The sequence below is a fragment of the Monopterus albus genome, unplaced genomic scaffold (assembly GCF_001952655.1).
Source record: "Monopterus albus unplaced genomic scaffold, M_albus_1.0 scaffold156.1, whole genome shotgun sequence".
In the NCBI taxonomy this organism is placed as follows: domain Eukaryota; kingdom Metazoa; phylum Chordata; class Actinopteri; order Synbranchiformes; family Synbranchidae; genus Monopterus; species Monopterus albus.
The window spans coordinates 877,404-893,980 of record NW_018128036.1 but is presented as its reverse complement, the minus strand read 5'-3'; the positions used below and the strand labels follow the sequence as shown (position 1 = coordinate 893,980).

The 16,577-nt window shown below is 39.2% G+C and overlaps 1 protein-coding gene across 7 annotated transcripts in view; it reads right to left on the bottom strand.

The window, feature by feature from the left end:
* Positions 1 to 16,577, bottom strand: part of LOC109968637 (RNA binding protein fox-1 homolog 3-like) — a 644,376-nt gene that overhangs the window by 37,619 nt on the left and 590,180 nt on the right. For 5 of the 7 annotated variants that reach the window (XM_020615037.1, XM_020615034.1, XM_020615038.1 and 2 more), the window contains 2 exons: positions 10,232 to 10,271; positions 9,980 to 10,044 (listed from right to left, as the gene is read on the bottom strand). The exons of 1 other annotated variant lie outside the window; for it this stretch is intronic. In XM_020615037.1, coding sequence (XP_020470693.1) covers positions 9,980 to 10,044; positions 10,232 to 10,271 — 105 coding nt within the window. Of the gene's footprint in view, positions 1 to 2,874; positions 3,085 to 9,979; positions 10,045 to 10,231; positions 10,272 to 16,577 lie in introns of those variants that run through there. One more of the 7 variants, XM_020615040.1, reaches the window with a different exon arrangement.

The window sequence follows — 16,577 nt, the reverse complement described above, 5'->3', positions numbered from 1 at the left end:
TGCGGTGGGGGGGCGAGAGGGGCTGCCACAGTGTAAGGGAATCAGAGGCACGAAGACAACAAGAGACTGTGTGACTCCAAAAAAAATCGACATTACAAGAGGTCTGACGGGGAGGAAGCCCAGGACGTGGCAGTGCCTGGACCCAGCCAAGCAGAGGGTGTCTCAGCTACACCACTGTCAGGGAGTAGTGACCAAATATTCAGGTTACAGTCACAACTGAATGAACTGAGTAAAAAACATGATGATGTAATGTCAAGCATTGCCGCCTTAGGTGATGTGCAACCAAGGTCTATTGTGTATATACCAAGCGAAAAACCAATTGTGCCTTTTAATGGTGATCTGTGTAAAGATACTCATTCTGTTGATGAGTTTATTGAGGAGGTTGAACGGGCTATAAGCCTCAGGGGTCTAAGGGAAACTGACCAGGTAGACTTCATTTTGTCACATTTAAGGGGATCTGCATTAGATGAAGTCAAGCTACGTACCCGTGGGCAGGCTAAGAGACCAAGTGACCTGTTCGCATACTTACGTGAGGCGTTTAGAGAGAAGCGCACTACACAACAGTTGTTACATGTGTTTTATGCGCGCAGGCAGTTAGAAGGAGAGGACCTGAGAGAGTACTCACATGCTCTCTCTCAGCTGTTTAACTCTGTCCTATTAACCTCTCCTCTCATGATACGAGACCAGTTTATTGAGGGGCTACGGGACTCTGCCCTCCGCCGTGAGCTCAGAAGGCTTATCAGAGAGAGGCCGAGTGCTACCCTGGTTGATGTACGGGAGGAGGCCATCATGTGGTGTCTTGATGAGCGACCCAGAGGTACAAATGTGGCAAGGAACATAAAAATAGTGGGAGATGGTTGTGATGAAAATGTAGCAAGTGGTGAGTCCTCCGGTGACTCAAGAAGTAACTTAGCCACGACCCTTCAGGAAGTCGTCAAAATTATAGCCATACATTACCACACCCCAGCCCCAACATCTATTTGTTTTTTTTTTCGAGTTTTCTAGGTTTTCTGTGTTGCTTTTTGTGCTATGTCGCTTTCCCGTAGACTTTTGGGGAGTTGGGCTACCAGGAATACAAGTTTTATTGAGTTTGCATTATGTTTTTATACTTTTTACAAGGTATGGGTCTGCCTGGGGAGGACTCTTTTTGCCAACAGTCAGCAATCAGTGCCAGCAATCCTTCCGAGCTCCTTGCGGTGAGCTGCCGGGGATTTTCCACGGGGATGCGAGGTGGTGCGACGAGAGAGGTGGGACTACGGGGCTGGAGTGAGGCACTGGGGGAGGAAACGGGAGGTATGGGCCATGTTCACCATCGGTCTGCTCCCCTCCGAGATGAATGGACGAGCTAGCCGTACTGGCGGAGCTGCAACAGGGGTACAGGAAGAGTGGCCCTCCGTGCTTCACCGAGAGTCCTGGATCTGTGGTCTGTGGTGACGGTTCTTCACAAATCCCCAGGCCGGCTCTGCTGCTACGTGCAGGCGCACACAAAACACGGTGTCTCGGCAGCAAACACAATACCGGCAGGCCCAAATCTCCATCTTGAGGACATTAAACCACGCTCCCCTCCCCCCTCTGCCACCCTTCCACACAAAGAGCAATAAAACTGGACCTACTGTAGGCTAATGCCTAGTGTTTAGTCTCTACTGCTGTTCCTGGTTCTCTCCAGTGCTGCTTTGCCCTGTTTTTAGATGCCTTTGATTTGCTTATTTGTGCTGTGTAAAATGTAACATTCTGATGACGCTACTTTTATAATCATTGTGTGTATCGGTTCTAATGGTTTGTTGCTTTTATGTAACTTTTTATTTTAAGACTGTGTTCTTTGTTACTACGTACTTACGTACGCATGCGCCAAGTGGGGTGGCAGCAAGTTACAGCAGCTGTGTCTTCGTTGTGTTCTTTTCCGTGTTTTTATGAAGTTCTGTTTTTGTGTCTGTTCTTATGGTGTTATGTTAGTTGTTTGCTGCTGTAACACAGAAATTTCCCCACTGTGGGATCAATAAACCTACCTACCTACTCTACTCTACAATTCAAAAACCTTTTGACAAAATTTATTGTCACATAAGATAGAACTGAACATATATGTATGACTGCTGATATGTATAATTTTTTTCTCATTTACTAAAGAAAAGTGGGGCTGCATTTCAAAATAAGAGAAAATAAATAAAATGTGAAAGCTGTGCATGTTCAAATAAAGTGCTTAACTTCAGAAAAAAATAAAATAAAGGGAGAAAAAGCTTGAATTGCACCATTTCTGTTTCACATCTTGACTCAACAGTCTCAACCAAATTTACAGATAATACATTTCAACACATTTTAACAATTGAACAGTTTTAGAGGCTCACTTTCTTCCCCTCTTATATTTTGCTCAGTGAGCGAATTGAGCTCTAGCTTGTCCTACCAGGATTTTAAACCTGGGCTTGAATGGAGTCAGGGCCATTCTCATACACATGTAGAGGTGCTCATTGGTGAGCCTGGAATGATATTTAGCTTTGATTAAGTTCATTGTGGAGAAAGCTGCCTCACAGTTGTGTGTGGAGCCAAACATGGTCAAGATGTATAGGGCTACTTTCCTCAGACCTGAAAAAGCTGTCTCAGCGACCATTTGGAGCCAGAAAGTAGAAGGGTCAGTTCTTACAAAGTGCTCTTTCAGGGCCACATCTGCTTGGAGATCAATCAATTGCATCTGGAGAGGCCCAGCTTTTGCCCATTTAACGTGTTGTGTGACTTCCTTTGAGAACCCCCTGACATCTGTGATGAGAAATGGGTTCTGAATGAACATGATGAGTTACTGTCCAAAGCTGAAGCTGTCAAAATGGTTGCTGAAGTTTACAATCAGCTTATTAATAAAGTCAACAAAAGAAGACACATCTCGCTGTCACTGAACCTGTTCCTGCACTGCTGGGAAGTGTGCATAGTTTCCCTGCAGGTCTTCCTTGAACACCTCAAGTTTCCTCTGAAAGGAGCAGACAGCTGTCATCAGTTCACAAATTGAATTGTCTTTGCCTTGTAGCCTCAAATTCAGTTCATTCAGATGTGAAGCGATATCAACCAAAAAGGCCACATTGTCCATCTGCTTCTCATTTTCTAAAAAGAGAGAAAACTGTGTTACCTTCTGACTTCTTAGTTCTGCTAAAAAAGATGCTACTTCCCTCCTAATGGACCAAAAGCATGCTAACGCCCTGCCTTTGCTGAGCCATCTCACATTGTTGTGCAGCAAAAGATCATCAGCATTGGCATCAACTTATCTGAGGAATTCCCTAAGCATGCGATGTTGGTAGGAGGAGGATGCCCTGAGAAAATTTATCATTTTCATCATTGTATTCATCACCTCAGCATGCTCATCTGACAGAGAGGCACAGAGAACAGATTGTTGAATGATGCAATGGTAAGCTATGAGCTCAGGATTGTCCTCTTTCAGTCTTGCTACAGCTCCTTTCTCTCTCCCTATCATAGCAGGGGCTCCATCTGTGGTTATTGAAACCAGTTTTTTTTTTTTTGCTCTATTCCTCTCTTTGTTAACATCTCCTTAATGGCCAGGTAGATGTCTTCTCCTCTTGTACTGGTCTGAAGGGAAGTGACACCTAACAGGTCTTCACAGAATGCTTTCTGGTCTGTGTTGAAAAACCTGACATACACTAACAGCTGAGCATTGTCACACGTCAGTGGACTCATCCACAGCTAAGCCTACACATGGTGCCTTACAAAGGGCTTCATCTAGCTGGGTTAGCACATCCTGAGTCAGTATTTCACTTTTCTTTGTCGCAGATTATGCTGACATGGGTATTTGCTTTATTTCATCACAAAGCTCTTGTTTTTGTTTTCCCTCAAGTAGTGTTTCAGCTACTGCACTCATGCATTCTTTCACAACCCCTCCATCAGTAAATGGCTTTTTGTGTTGACCCAAAATCCAAGCATGGCACACTCATGAGCACATTGTTGGGCAGTGAATGTGTGGCTCGGGATCCTGGTGGACTGGTCACATTGGGTTCTGAGACTACTTATTTTCTGTGATCTCACTTTAGATTTGATTGGGTACTTTTGTTCAAAACCTTTATGTTTTGTCTCATAATGGCGTTTCACATTGGCACTTTTGATAAGTGCCGTGGTTTCTGAACATATGAGACACACTGGTTTAGTGCTACCGGTGGGAAGAAATGAGTCTGTCCATTCCGGATTAAATACTCTATTTTCGCTGTCCACTTTTCTCTTCTTGGAGAGCACCATTTGTTCCTTATTTTTCTCTCCCTTTCTCCGTCTCACCCGTGTTTTTCTCAACTTTCTCCGGCGCAGTCGTCTGCACCTCTTCCTTTATATTCTCTACAGGTATCGCTATCTTTCGTCTTCTTTTTACCCGTCTTTTCACCTTCTTTACATGTGTAACTTGCCTGACTCTCTGCGTTATAGAGTCGCAATGTTTACGACCTGGAATGTACAGACTTGATTGGCTAAGTGGTATCATGTGTGATGATTTAACTCGCATGCAATTGGTCTGTTCGTTTCCTCATCCACTAAACCACAACCGTAAAGACTACAAAAACTGCGCCGGTTAAAATAGAAGCGCCCTGTCAGGTAAATCATAACCTTCTGTTTTGGACAGATCCTGGTTCCGGACCCGGAACGCCTGTTGGTGACCTCTGTACTAGAGGCTAGCATCAGTGGTAAACAATCCAATACCCAACCCAGGTATCAGTATTGGCGCATCCCTAACTGTTAGCATACTGTCCTGTATATGAAAATTATCTGATATTACAACCCCAAATCAGAAAATACAGGTCCCTAGCACAACAACAATAACCAGTTTAGCTGTAATTAAAATCATTACAAACATAATAAAACAGCTTGAACTGTACTTATCTCATCCTTTTTAAAAGTCCAAGGGATAAATTACAGGTGAATATTTTAAAAAATCTTCTAAGAAAAGTTCTAAAGACAACACCAAAAATTCTCATGGGTATTTATTATTAGACTTGACACCTGCCTGTCCAGATGAGTTTACAACCTCAAATTAAAAAAACCAGGGCAGTATGTAAAATCAAAATGAAAACAGAAAATAGTGATGTGTAAATCATCTGTGTCCTGTATTACACTGAAAGCAATACAGCAGCACATTATTGTATTTGATATGCCATCAGTTTTATATTTTGTTCAAAATAAACACTTCAATTCTGATGCCCGCAACACATTCAAAATAAATTTGGGACGGCTGCATTTCAGGACCAGTAATGAGGTAAAACAATGAAATGATGATTCCATGTGGAACAGATGATGTCAACAGATGACTGCATCATGACTTGGTACAAAAGTGCATCCAGGAAAGGTCGAGACCTTTAGGAGCAAAGTTGGGCCAAGGACCAACAGTTTGCCAACATATGCATGAGAAAATTACTGAAATGTTTATAAATAATGTTCTTTAAAGTAAGATGGAAGGATTCCAGTGCATAAAAGGCACAAGCCTAGCTGGAGGACCATGCTCTCCGATCCCTCAGACAGCATTGCATCAAGATTCGTCACTGTTCTATAAGCGATATAACCACATGGACACAGGATGACTTTGGCTCACTTGTGTCAGGCACTACAATATGTAGTTCCATCCATAAATGCTACTTAAAACAATGTCAACAGTGTCCAGAAGCTCAGACGAGTGCTGTGGACTCAGAGGCATCTGGGATGGACTGTTGTACACCTTAAGACTTGTTTGCAGGAAGAATGGGACAAAATGACACCTGACACACTGAATCACTTTGTGTCCTCAGTCCCTAAACGTCTTTTAAATGTTGTGAAAAGGAACGGCAACATCACACTGTGGCAAATGCTTTAGTGTCCCAACTTTTTTTGGAATGTGTTGCAGACATAAGAATTGAAGTGAGTGTATATTTTGAACAAAGAATGAAGTTGATGAGGTATCACATCAAATAATGTGCTGCTGTGTTGTTTTCAATGTAATACAAGGACACAAATGATTTACACATGACTATTTTCAGTTTTAATTTTGATTTTATATACCATCCCAACTTTTTCTGATTTGGGGTTGTATTCTGAGCCATCACAATACACAGTACAATGTATATGGAAAGTTTTCAGACCCGTTAAGTTTTCCGCATTTTTTCATGTTTCAGACTCATCTTAAAATGGATTCATTTTATTTTTTTCTCATCAATCTACACACAATATTTCACAATGACAAAGTGAAAAGAGGTCCTTAGAGTGTTTTCTTAATGTATTTAAACATTAACATGCCATTTCCACAGGTATTCATCCCTTCACTTAGTACTTGGTTAAAGCACCTTGGGCAAATGCAGGCTTGGTACACCTTTTCTTTTGGAATTTTTTCCATTCTTGTTGGTAGAATTGTTCAAGGTCGAAAAGGTTGGATGTGAGTGTTGGTGCACAGCCCTTTTCATGCTCTATGGAGTTCAGGTCAGACTGACCAATCAGTCTGATGACCTGTCAATATACAATGACATAAAACAGATACAGACTAAATCTTCTCATATTTTATAAGCTGGAATCAGTTAATGCTTTTACTTTTTGCCAAATAAATTATTTTAACAATTAACTGTTCATCAAATTTCTTGTCAAACACATTTCTGTTCACTGACTAAACAAGGCCACTAGACCTACAATATGTAGGACTTTCATGGACTGATAGTACTATGAAAACCTACATGAATATGAGCATATAATATATGTGGGGCCTTTACATGCATCCTCATGGACTCACTTCCCCACAGTCCTCACTCTTGTTAATGTACTAATTCCCTATTACGACCTGTTTACTTTCACTGCAAGCCACAAAGTTTCAAAGTAAATGGAAGGTGATTGACTCTGTTTTGTTTCCAAACATTGTTGACTCTCTGGAACTTTTTCATTGCTTCAAAAATGTTGAACCCAACCAGAAGCACTAGGCCTGACCCAGCTGCCAAGCCAAAAAATATTTTGAATTTATTTTGTCCTTATTTGACCAATTAAAATTCTTAGAACCTGCATGACCTCTATCTGCAAACATCCACAACTCACCATTGGAATCATTGGAATATTTGTAGTGAGTTATCATAGAAAGATTTGTTTAGAGGCTAGGTTGGAAAGTTAAGTTTCCTGCCCCCTGTTCATAATCCATTGTCATGTAAGCGCTCAGACACTTTCTTCACACCTCACTCTCTCTCTCACATAACCATCTGTAGGTAGTCTCTGCCATCTACCAACCCGAGTTTCCTTTTAAATCAGGAGAGCTTAAAAAATCCAATGAGAGTGACACAACATAAAAAAATGAACCAGGGAGAGAGTACAGATGGATATACAACACATCAGCCACAGCGGAAGAAATAATGGAAGGAGTGAAAAAAAAGGGAATGTATGAGAGGAGAAAAACAAAGGGAATGAAATAAGGCTTGAGGAGAGAAACCTGCCCCCTCACCTGCTCCACTCTCCTCCTCTGCTCTACTCATAATTCTCCTGAGTGTGTCGCTTACTCCTCGCCTCTGATAAATCTTACATTATCGGAGGCCTACAGGCTCCTGCTGTGGCTGTTTCTTAGGCCTGACATGCTCAGTCTCCCTAAGATTAAGTCCCCAGGCACCTTCATACATACACACCTAGACAGCAGTGGTAACAACAACACTCACAAACATGCACGCACACACATTTTTCTATAAACACAAATCACTTTTGATGTGGAGGAATCACTAGCAGATTGCAGGCTGCCAGAGAGCTGAGCACAGCTGCACAGAGAGGAGAACAGCAGTCCTGAGGCAGGGGCAAGGGCAGGGATGGTACAGTACAGTAAAGACCCCAGATGTTCATGGATAAGAGGTGCAAGACAACTTGTGCTGACTTTTGCTCTGGGTACCCTTAGTGTTCCATAGCCCCTTGGCAGGATGCTAAAAATGTATAAGTTCTGGTCATCATTTGTCTACGTGAGCCTCTGCAGAGATTTCTGGGTTGTATGATAATGTGTACACCTGCAGCCTGTATCACAATGCAAGATTAGTGGCCTAACCAGCTTTGGGTTACACAGCTGACCTATACATCAACAACTTGACTAGTGACCAGTTCAATCACTGGAAAAATAGTCATCATTCCTACAGCATCCTACAGGAATACTGAGTTACATTAAGGTGACAAGTCATAAAGGGCAACAGATACATTTTATAGATCAGTACCACCACTTTGCTTTACGTGATAATTATATCATATAGAAAAAATACTTTTTTGGCCAACCACAGGTTTATTGTGGGTTTACAACAAGACTTTTAACAGATGACAATAACAATCGTGTCTTAATAGTCACAGTTATTGATAGTCTTAATGTAACAGTGATTATAGTTATGTATTAATTAAACACAGTTAATAAGATTAGTAATGTATAAATGTAACATATTTCATATTCATTCTAAAATAGTGAGCATGTTGAAAATATTGCTGATCATATTTAAAAGGCACCAGTTGATAACTATCTTCATAAAGCTAGTTATCCAGGATCACTAATGTTAGCTTCAGTGAAACCAGTTAGTGCAAATATAGAACAGCCACACAAAGTAGTGATGTGTTGTTCATGAATGATTCATTCATTCTGAATGAATCTTTCCCATGACTCGAGAACATCGGGTCGTCTCAGGGAGTGATTCGTTCATTTTGTGTTGATCATGCATGCACAACATCACATAAGCTCAGTATTACTGACAAAGTGTTGATGATGACCAGAACCTAAAAATTTGTCACGTTACAAAAACCAACGACTTGAAACTGAGGACTGGAGTCATTCGCTTTTGTACTAATCTTTTAAAGATTAGTACACCTTTCGAGTCGTTCGTTTTTGTAACGTGACATGACCTAAACTAGTTAATTTTCAACCGTCATTACAGTTTTTTTTTTTATTCTTAATGTTACGTGATGCATTTATATTATAAAATAGCTTTTTATTTCCTACAGACTATACTTTTGTGAAGTAACAGACTGCATAGCCTCAAGACACAGGTACGATATTACTTATAATATGACCTTGGCTGCATTACAGTTCTTTCTTATTCAAAACGTGATCAATATGTGCGTAAGTAGATGAGGAATTAACATGTAACTTTTTAATTAAATTCTGCTGAAGTGAACGAAATGAATGAAATGACTCGAAAAAAGATTTGTTCATTTTGCTGAATGAGATTCAAAGAACCAAATCAGTAAAATGATCCGAACTTCCCATTACTGACACAAAGCTGAAGTTGCTGCTCCTGTTGTCCCTGCATTACTTGTTGTCATGTTTTTAATTTTAAATCAATGTATAAACTAGACTTGAAAATATGTGGAGTACTCAGTGAATTGCAATTTTAGCAGTTTTTTATTTAGTTAATTGTAAAGTCACTTTATATTAGTATGGCGGTAAAACACATTTATAGATGCAGACAGTTGTTGGTAACTTCATATTTTCAACTGGTTGACATGTTACCAATATCAGTTTTAAAACTACAAATTGTAAGTGAACAGAGCAAGAGAAGAGCTGTTGAATAATAATTATTAACTGTCTTAAATAACTATCATTCTAGAAAAATGTATTTCATGTTACAGTTTAGTTGTACTGTATGCAAATATTACTTCTAGGAGACAAGGTTGAGCTTCCTTAATGCTCAGTTCTTTGGCATTTATTATATATTGTCTACCTGCTTTGTTTAGTTTATATTATATTAAAACAAAAATAATAATAAAACAAAACTGCCACTATTAATCCCTCCACCTGTAAGAATCTTTACATTCTCCTGTTTCATGCATGATCCTCACAATCTCATCACATTCAATGTCAGCTTTCACCTCTTGAAAGCAGGTCGAGAAGGAACTATTTTTAAATGGAGTCATTGTCCATAAAAATGTCTGTGCACATCTTTGTGCATCCCTTACCTGCCTTAAAACCTTACCAGTGTGTTTTGAGAAATATAAAAAAATATTTACAGTGAAACCTTTACAGACCTCAGAAGGAAAAAGGAAGCCAACATACCTGTCACTGTAAGCAGCGGCAGCAGTACCAGCTGGCTGGGCATATCTGTAAGCTGCATACCCTCCCTGAGGTGAGATAGAGGAATTCAATATGATCTCAAATTAGGAATGAAATATTGTCACAAAAATTAAGCTGCAAATCCAACAGGTAGGTAGGATCAGAAGCTCAAGACACTGAGGACCACATTATTTTCTGGACTGATTATAGTAATGAACTTATTAAAAAGATTCATACAAATAGATTTTAACTTACATATATTTCTGCCCCATAAAAGCCATCTTGGTAGACCACACTGTTGACAGAGGATATCAAACATTAAGCTTTTTTTTTTTGCACCAAGAGAACATGAAATGAAATTTGAAAAAGTGACATGGTGTTTGAGTTAGGAATTTCTTAACCAAAGAAGCACAGCTACAATATAAAGGTTCTGTCTGTTCTGACTGAGTGGAATTTAAGTTAACCTAAAATGTAGGAAATTCAGTTTGTCTTGCATCCCTGATATACTCCTGTGGACATAGACAGCAGCTCTCTCTCTCATCAACAGCCTCAAAATTATGAAGCAGATTAGTTATGAAACTAGAAATAGGCCTAAGATCTTGTGAACCTTTTTCCCCTCGCTATATGTGATTTAGTGTATGGACAACATAATTTAAAACAGGGGTGTTTCTGGTAGCCCTCTCCACCAATGGTGCTCTTGAGGGGGACAATAATATCAAAACCATAGAAAAAAATCTGGGTAACATGAGGCAGACAAAAAAATCTAATTTGGACACTCAAGTGGACGGCTGATCATAAAATTCCTTTGATAAATATTGGCACACTTCCCTTCCTCAGGAAGTCTGGACACAATGAACCCAGACCACTCTAAGGGCCTACAGTATCAGACAACTAGAGGTGGCTATGATAAAAGAAGCATTAAAACCATTAACCACTAGGGGCAGAATCCCAAGAACCCAGTATGAAGACCCACAACCCACAGCATGTCCTCATACCGATAAAAAACAAGCCAACGTAACAACATCAAAGACACCAGAACATTACCAAAATCCAGTAGATAGTGGGGCAGTTCAAATTACAGCACGAACAAAAGACACCTTTGAACCCAATGCCTTTTCTCGTATAGGAAAGGAGATAGATCATGGTGTGTGTCCACAACATTTAACCTGACATCGGCAATATCCAAGAACAAGCAGTCAGTCAAACCATCAAATGTAACATATAGTTCTCATACATACATCTAAAAGTATGGTACCCTAATGCTAAAGCCCATTCAGCACAACTACAAACACTGGTCTTATTAAGAGGTGGACTCCCCATTCAGACCAAGTCAAATGTTCTTTAAACCACCAAATACAAATTCTACATTAAATGCTGTCATTACAAAGGTCATATATGAAGCTGATAAGCTTTCTGAAAAGCAGAAGAAAGTTTGGAAATACAAGCAAACAAAAGATGAAGCAGAGGCACTTAACAGTCTTTCAAAAAAGAGACAATATTGTCATAAAATATGCAGATGAAAGCAGTTGAAGTTTAGAGTAGAGCTATATATTTAACCCAGTACTTCCACCAGTTGAATGAATATTATTCTTTGGCCCCATTTAATCCTTTGGAGATCATGAAAACAGAACTCACAGATGTTAAGAATGGCTAAAACTGAGCAAGGGATAACTAAGAATGAATATGATTTTCTGTTAAATGCACATCTTCACCTCCCCCTCGAATTGTTAGAAGAATGATTGATTTATTTTCTCTAGTAGTAACCCATTTGTGGATAAAATAAGATGGTGGGGGTTGTACATTGATGATGTCATTTTGCTTTTTTCTGACTCAGAAAAGGAACTTTTGGAATTTCATGCTTAGGCAAATAGTATAAATAAGACCCTGAAGCTGAGCTTGCAGTATGACCACAGTGTTATTAATTTCCTGCATTAGAACATTTCTGTGGATGAACTCAATTTTCAATTCAATTCAATTGAAGGGCTCCATGCTAAGTTCTCTTCTTTCATCTCTGTATACAGTGGTGGAATAGGTACTCAGATTCTTTATTTAAGTAAAAGTAGTAATACTACAGTGTAAAAATACTCTGTTACAAGTAAAGGTCCTGAATTCAAATTGTTACTTGAGTGAAAGTGCAAATTATTAGCATAAAATATACGTAAAGTACCAAAACTAAAAGTATTCATTTCTGAAAGGTACAGTTCCACATTAATGTATATCATATCACTGAACTATAATTATTGATGTATTATTTCATCCATCATATTTATTACAGCTGGTAATGGGGTTACTAATGTTAAAGAGCCCATTGCATGCTTTTGCATGTTTTCTGACTTATCTGAAATGTTACAATGGTGAATTATCATCTTGGATCTTTTTCCTAACAAAATAAAGCATTGTGTGATAGTTTAAGGATTTCACTGAATGGTCATAATCTCCAGGCAGTGGGCCATTCATGTGAGATTGCCTGACATCTGCTGGTGCCATTTTAAAAGAGGGATTTTTTTGATTGCACATGGTTTTGTGGATATATTTTACCTCCTGCTGCTGCATTGTGACCAGAGAATGTGAAGAAAAATACAGGGCCCGAGGTTACTGCATGCTCAGGAATGTTCCTGTACAGGGACTCACCGTTCTACACGACCAGGTCTAACCTACAACAGCTGACCAGTGAAGCCCCCTGCGGTGGTGAATGATCAACTCATCAACCCTGGATTTCCCCAGAGCACAGTACCTCTTTGTTTTAACTGCTTGAGGCCAATGTGTCTGCTGCATGTGATGTGTTGCGGATTAACGACCCATGATGTTTATTGTCAGTGCTACACTACCTGTTGGAATTAATTTCACTACTTTGGGACTGTATGTGGTCGTGTGGGGAAGACACAGTGACCACCGGCTGGATTTACCAACCTTGGAGCTACTTGAAAGGGAGTGATGTTTCCACTACTTGGTGGGACTTAACGGGAAGTTTTAAAAAACACATTGCATGTCTGTTAATACCTTGTTTCTATAATGCTGGAAAAAATTGTTGTAAAGTTGGAGAAGTTACTATGTTTGCATTATGCAAGCTAAAATATGGGGTATCTCAATTACCTGCTATGTTACACATCTCTTTTCATCGGTACATATACAGTACCATTGTTTACCTATCTATGAAGGAGAAATTCAAATTAATTAATGCCAGTGCAGTTCATCGTGCTGTCCACTTGCAACACAACACTGGCAGCAGGTGTGTGCATTCACAAACTATCCTCTTATTTTTAGAAAGAGGCTTTTTGGTTTTATTATTCTGAAATAATTTGGAATTATGAGGGGTGCCAGGATAATCTAGAGGTACCCAAGATTAAACATTAAATGGCTGGAAATGAGAAAAATTAGCAAGCCATGGGCACTTTAACTGCCTTATATGCTTATACAGTACAAGATTCAAAATTTTTATTTGCCATTTATGCATAAACAGACAGTGTAGGCATAAAGGAATTCTTGTGCTCTCTTGGAGTCAAGTAAAGAGTTTAAAGCCAAAAGAATGAACACCTAGTCTAAATATAATATCACCCAGGGATACAAAAGAATACAAAATACAAAATCACGAATGCCCAAGAATACAAAATAGTTGATAAAATTGTGGCTACAGGAATAAGATAGCAGTACTTTGAAGTACTTTAAATACTGCTGGGTAGCTTGTGAATTTCACACCAGGGATCAATAAAGTATTATGAAAATACTATATTTTGTTTAATTAATCTCAGTTTGAGTAACTAGCAACTACAGTGATGAAATAAATGCAGTAAGTAAAATGTACAACATTTTTTCAGTAAAATGTACAGAAGTTGAAGTATAAAAAAGCAGAGAATGAAAACATTCAAAGTACAGATACCTCAAAATTGTGCTTAAGTACAGTACTTGAGTAAATATACTTAGCTACTTTTTACTTCTGTCTGTATACTTATGACTGTACACCAATTTATAGCACAAATACAATCATAAAATATGCTGACGATGCTCCTGTAATTGGCCTGATGCAAAATGCTGACAAGTCAGCCTTCAGAGATGAGGCCTGTAATCTCTTTTTGTGGTGCTCCATCAATGACCTGGCAATCAATACCTCCAAAACCAAGAAGCTAATCATTATTTTCAGGAAGCAGAAAGATGAACCTGCTCTGTTATATATTAGAGGGGATATAGTGGAGAGAGTGAGTAGCTTCAAATTCCTGGGCACACATGCTGTTTCTCTCACGACCTGATATGGATTGTAAATACAACCTCTTTGGTGAAAAGGGCACAGCAGTGGCTCTACTTCTTAAAAACACTGAAAGGAACCAACCTCTCACAGCAGCTCCTTCTGTCTCTGCTCAATTGAAAACCTTCTAACTTACATGTGGAAGCTTGCCAGCTGTACTGGGGCTGACAAGAAACCTCTTTAAAGAGTCATAAAGTCAGCATAGAAAATAACCAGCACAGAGTTACCTTCACTTGAGGACATATAGAGATGTAGATGTCTACTCTTGACCGTAAACGTAATCAAAGACTCACCCAGGAAACCACCTTTTTACTCCTCTGCCCTCTGGAAGGCGGTATACTAGGTCTATTAAGACCTATACCTGTTGATAAGTCTGTCTCTAGACCTTTTTCTAGACCTTTAAACTGTTATTTATCCAAGTACCATTAAACACTGTTAAAATCAGCTGAAAATCATGCAAAAAAAACCAGCAACAAACAAACAAACAAAAACCTGTCGGGCAATGGTATCCTACTGAAAGGTTTATGATGTGCAATATCCACTCTACTGGCACTCTTAGATGGACTTGATACAGATTATAGTATCTGCTTATACTTATACTTAATTTTTCTATTTGCTTTTTATATTTATTAGTGTGTAGATTTCTTGTATATGTGAGTGTGGACTTTAACGCTGAGCCACTGAATTTCATTGTACAAATAAAGACATTCTCTTCATCTATTCTGTTATTCTCAAGCTAAGCTCCATGAGGTGTTTCCTGAACCGCCAGGAGTGAGTTTCAGACATCCACTGACACTCGCATACAAACTGGTTTCAGAGTTATTTACCAGCTCAGAAGTGGGACATTTGGCTCAAAAAATCAAAGGGAAACTGCATTTGTAGACTCTCCAACTACTATGGCAATATGGTAAAAAAGTAAGGTTTTGATCATGTTTTTCACATGACAGTTATTCCAGTTATGGGTTTTGTGAACTGCAACACCACCCATTGCTTTAGAGCACGGTGGCTATTTTCATATAGGCCAGAACAAAAGAAGACTGAGAGAGAGAGCAGCTGAGCATTGCTGTTATACATGCTGGGATTACAGTACAATGTATCCTAAGGCCAGGCATTAGCTAACAGTGCAACATGACAGTGACTCTACTTTGAGTTATTGGCATAGTGGCCATACTTCTGGACGTGAGAGGGGGTGACAGACACCTTAAACAACTCAAGGCATCCTGAATCTACAGCCTCAGAGCCACAGGTTATTCAGGCCTAAATGAAGAACTTGATCTCTCTCCTTTCCTATGAGAGAAAAAGCATTTGGCTGAAAGATTAGGCTAAAAATGTATTGTACTGTGAACTGTAGAGCTGTACCCAACTAAGGATTTTGTCAGTTGACTGTCAGTTGGCTCTTCAGTGACACTATTCATTCTTTTACTCTCTTTCCTTTGTAATAAATAGCCTAGACTGTCAGAAAATCAACTGGCATGAATTTCAGTGATGATTTTGATCACAATAACATCGGTATTTAAATGCAAAAGAGTGACAAGAACATATTTCTGAACATTTAAAAAAAAATAAAAGAGAGCTGCATATGATGCAAGATTTAAATTGCGACCTATTTAAATTGATGATATGTAATGTTGGACTGCCATATGGATTTGTCTTAATAATGCGATAGGCAGCACACTTGTATTTCTGTCGAAACAATGCTATTATAGGCAATTTGTTCTTCTGAGACATGGTTATAGTCTAGTTTATCAACAAGTTTGAACGTTTCTTGTCAATTAACCACAGTGCATGTTGTTACTGAACATTTGATGTGTACCAGCTTGCACTGCGAACGATTCCTCTTATTTATAATTTCTCATTGAAATGCTTTTCCTGGACCATTTTTGTTAGCTTCCTAGCCCTGTTTGCATGGATATGTTGCTGTGCATTGTGCTTTAATGGACATGGGTAAACAAACCGGTGTTACACCACAATCTGTGACCCATCAAATTTTGTGACCACAGGGGCACTGTTGCACATTTTTATCCTTTCTTGCATCGACAGTGAGCTAGAAGAAGAGCGTGTACAGCTGGTCAGAAATGGTGACCTCTGTCATATTGGCTCTGTGATGATCACAAATGAGAACAAGTCTGTGCAAAATCACTATGAGAAGAAGACAGAGCTCTTGTTTTTGTATAGGTACAGTAAAGGCACATATCCTAATAGGAACTAGTGACCTGTATTGGGTTGGCTCTGTGTTGATCCCATTCTTGAATACCTTTTCCTAAATGAAGGAGACAGGTTTACACAGCATAGAAAACATTTTGTTGGTGACTGACATAATTGTTTTGCAGGTACAGTAGACTGACATCTTCTAAGGACTAC